The 3,186-nt window shown below is 42.7% G+C and overlaps 1 protein-coding gene across 1 annotated transcript in view; it reads left to right on the forward strand.

Moving 5' to 3' along the window:
* The window catches only part of FAM84A (family with sequence similarity 84, member A), a 1,227-nt gene extending 347 nt beyond the window's left edge, over positions 1 to 880 (forward strand). The window contains 1 exon segment of the mRNA XM_010156090.1: positions 1 to 880. This exon segment is cut by the window's left edge and continues 16 nt beyond it. Within this exon segment, the coding sequence (XP_010154392.1) occupies positions 1 to 552 (552 nt within the window). The 3' untranslated portion in view covers positions 553 to 880.
* Positions 881 to 3,186: the final 2,306 nt, after the last annotated feature.

Consider the following 3,186-nt stretch of genomic DNA (forward strand, 5'->3'; position numbering starts at 1 on the left):
GACCTCAGCGTCTACTCGGTGTCAGCCCTGCCTGCCCTCTGCAAGCCGGGGGACCTGCTGGAGCTGCTCTACCTGGGGCCGTCGGAGCACCCGCCGCCGCACTGGGCGGTGTACGTGGGCGGCGGGCAGATCATCCACCTGCACCAGGGGCAGATCCGCCAGGACAGCTTGTACGAGGCGGCGGCGGGCAACGTGGGCCGGGTGGTGAATAGCTGGTACCGCTTTCGCCCGCTGCTGGCCGAGCTGGTGGTGCAAAACGCCTGCGGGCACCTGGGCTTAAAAAGCGACGAGATCTGCTGGACTAACTCCGAGAGCTTCGCCGCCTGGTGCCGCTTCGGGAAAAGGGAGTTCAAAGCCGGGGGGGAGCTGCAGGCGGCTGCCGGCACCCAGCACCAGCAGCAGTACTATCTCAAGATCCACTTGGCAGAGAACAAGGTGCATACGGTGAGGTTCCACAGCCTGGAGGATCTAATACGCGAGAAGCGCAGGATCGACGCCAGTGGCAAACTGAGGGTGATCAAAGACCTGGCGATAGTGGACGGGAAGGAATAGGGAGTAGCGGGGGTACGTGGCTCTCTTCCTTCTGCCCTGCCCGGGGAGAACAGCCTGCCAGAGGGACAGGAGGCTGCACCCTCCTTCCGTGGGACTCGACTGGAAGCAGGATCCATGGCAACATTCCAGAAAACCAGCATTCTTTACACCCATAGCCAGTATTTTGTTTGGCTTTTAATAGCATTAATGCTGAAGAAGCGAGAGAGAGGAAGAAGAGATGCGGGGGGGAGGTGCAGGAAGGCTGTTCTCAGTGTGTGGACAAAGTCTCTCCTGTCGATCGATGTTGACCATTCCAGCAACATGCTAATAAAATTTCAAATTGAAATTTTTTTTATTATTATTTTTATTTCATGGCTTTAATCCATGATAAGTTTTCAACATCTGGGGCCATGGATGTGGATCTAGCTAAATGAGTTTCTAGCTGATATTTGCCTTGCAGCCAACCAAAAGCATCAGTCATACTTCGCTAGCTGGGAGGGGAAGGGAGGACTGAGGAGGGGGGTAAATGTTGGGTTTTGTTTCTCAACACTGTTGCTTCAGCCTGTAGCTGCAACCCAAATTTTGTCCCAGTGAACTCTGGCAGGATATTAACAGGGGTAAATGCTTTCACCTTTCTGGGTGAAATCTATCACAGTTAAATTATTTGTCTTCTTTCTTTGCTTTCTCTTTGCTGCTCTCTGCTAAATGTCATCATAATGCAAAAGCTCTTTCCACTTCTTCATTCCTCCCAGCCTCCCTGCCTTTTTTTTTTGTTTTGGAAAAAAGTTGGTGAGCAGCTGTTTTCCTGAAGCTAAATTCATTGGTTAAAGGAAGTGATGTATTTGAGGAGCAACACCAAGTATACCGTTCTCCAAAAGATCCAGCCTCTAGGATCTCATGCTTGAGCTGTGGATTTGTATCGCTGTAATGATTGTCACTGCACTACTGCTTCGATACCTCCTCATGCACAGGTCAACAGAATCCTGCAAGAAACAAATAGGTTTGAATTCTGCATGTTGCCTCTTTGAAACAGCAATTTATTGCATACTTACAATTCCACTTAAAGAAAATAGATGTAAAGTGGCTAAGTTCATCTTGCATTTCAGATTCCAAGCCACTAAGAATCCTCTTCAGTCTAAGTTTAGAAATCCACAGCTGCATTTAAAAGATGCCTTTTAATGTGATGTGAGCAATGCCTTGTCTGTATTTTGGATCCTATTCACTCATTGCTTAATTCTAAGTTTTGAAGTGAAAGATCAGAGTATTAAATATGTATTAAAAAACCTAAACAAATTAAGTAACTGGGGCATTTCTAGAGCTGTCTATTTTTTTAATTATTATTCTGAGCTGCATACAACTTGTAATAAGCAATTTGTCTCTGCATGTTTTAGTACTGGAAACATTTGGTTTTGTCCCTTCTTCCCACATGACTGTCAGATGGCAGAATAGAAGTAATGCCCCTCTTCTGTATATACAATACGCTCCACCCCCGATCAATGTACTGTGTCCTGGCTCCTTTTTGTATTAAACAATGTCATAAGCAACCTTGTTGCAACAGTAATTTCATTTCTACAAAACGTTTGCCTCCCACAGCTGAAGGTGTGAGGGTGGAGTGTACTTCATTATAATAAATGTGTCAGCATAAGTATCTTTTAGAAAAAAAATATTTTTAAAAAACCCACCAAAACTTCTCCGTTTCAGTGAAGGTCATCTAACTGGCTTTGTGTTTGCTGATACACTTGGCAAAGTGTAATAGACAGTGTTATTTTACACCCCCTTCCCCAAATTACCTTGGTTAGTACAATATAAGGTAAAGATGTGAAAAACACAAATTGTCATTACTGTCAAACTACTGCTGAAATAGCCTGAAATCACAACATTCCTTTTAATAAACGTGTAATATTTTAGCTTGATATTGGCAATAGTTGCTGCCTGATAATGATAACTTTTTCCATAAGATGAACAGAGTCCTCTATGTAGTGTCTGTGTATCTTAATTATTATACTGCATTAGATCTCCCAAAATTTCAGTTAGAACTGATTTCCTTATATCACTTAGTGGGAGCACTGTGGGACTGCAAAAAGGCACTGGCTTTACACCCAAGGCACTTAAAAAAATTATAACTTAAGTGGTAGGAGAAGGAAAGGTGGGTAATAGTAATTTATTTTAATTTCTCCTTCTATGTATTAGATAACTGAGGTTCAAAGAGGCAGAGAGAATTATATGAAGAGGGATTATGAATTACAGAATGCTTATGAAGACAGGAAGAATGGAATAGTCACATTATTTTTCATTTCTGGAGTGTTTTTGTTTGTTTGTTTGTTTGAAATTGCTCTTAGGTGAATAATATAGGATTCGAGAGAGGATCCTTGCAAGAACAGCACTGCATGTCCTCACTAGTGAGAATTTAAAACATACTGGCTTTAAAGTTTTCACTGTGCTTTCCAAATACTCCGTCACTCTATCTAAAGAGCCATTTTAACTCTGGGCTTTTGGTAATGATTTACTAACCTGTTTCGTAAACATGACATTTTTATTTGTTTTACCTAGCTAGATGTAGAATGGTATTTTGTAGTATATAAAGGAAATGATAAAAACCAGTCTACACTTATTTATTCAAGCTCTGTCAGAAGTCTTTGGCACTACTCCAAATTT

The sequence above is a fragment of the Eurypyga helias genome, unplaced genomic scaffold, assembly GCF_000690775.1.
Source record: "Eurypyga helias isolate BGI_N326 unplaced genomic scaffold, ASM69077v1 scaffold2720, whole genome shotgun sequence".
NCBI classification, from domain to species: Eukaryota; Metazoa; Chordata; class Aves; order Eurypygiformes; family Eurypygidae; genus Eurypyga; species Eurypyga helias.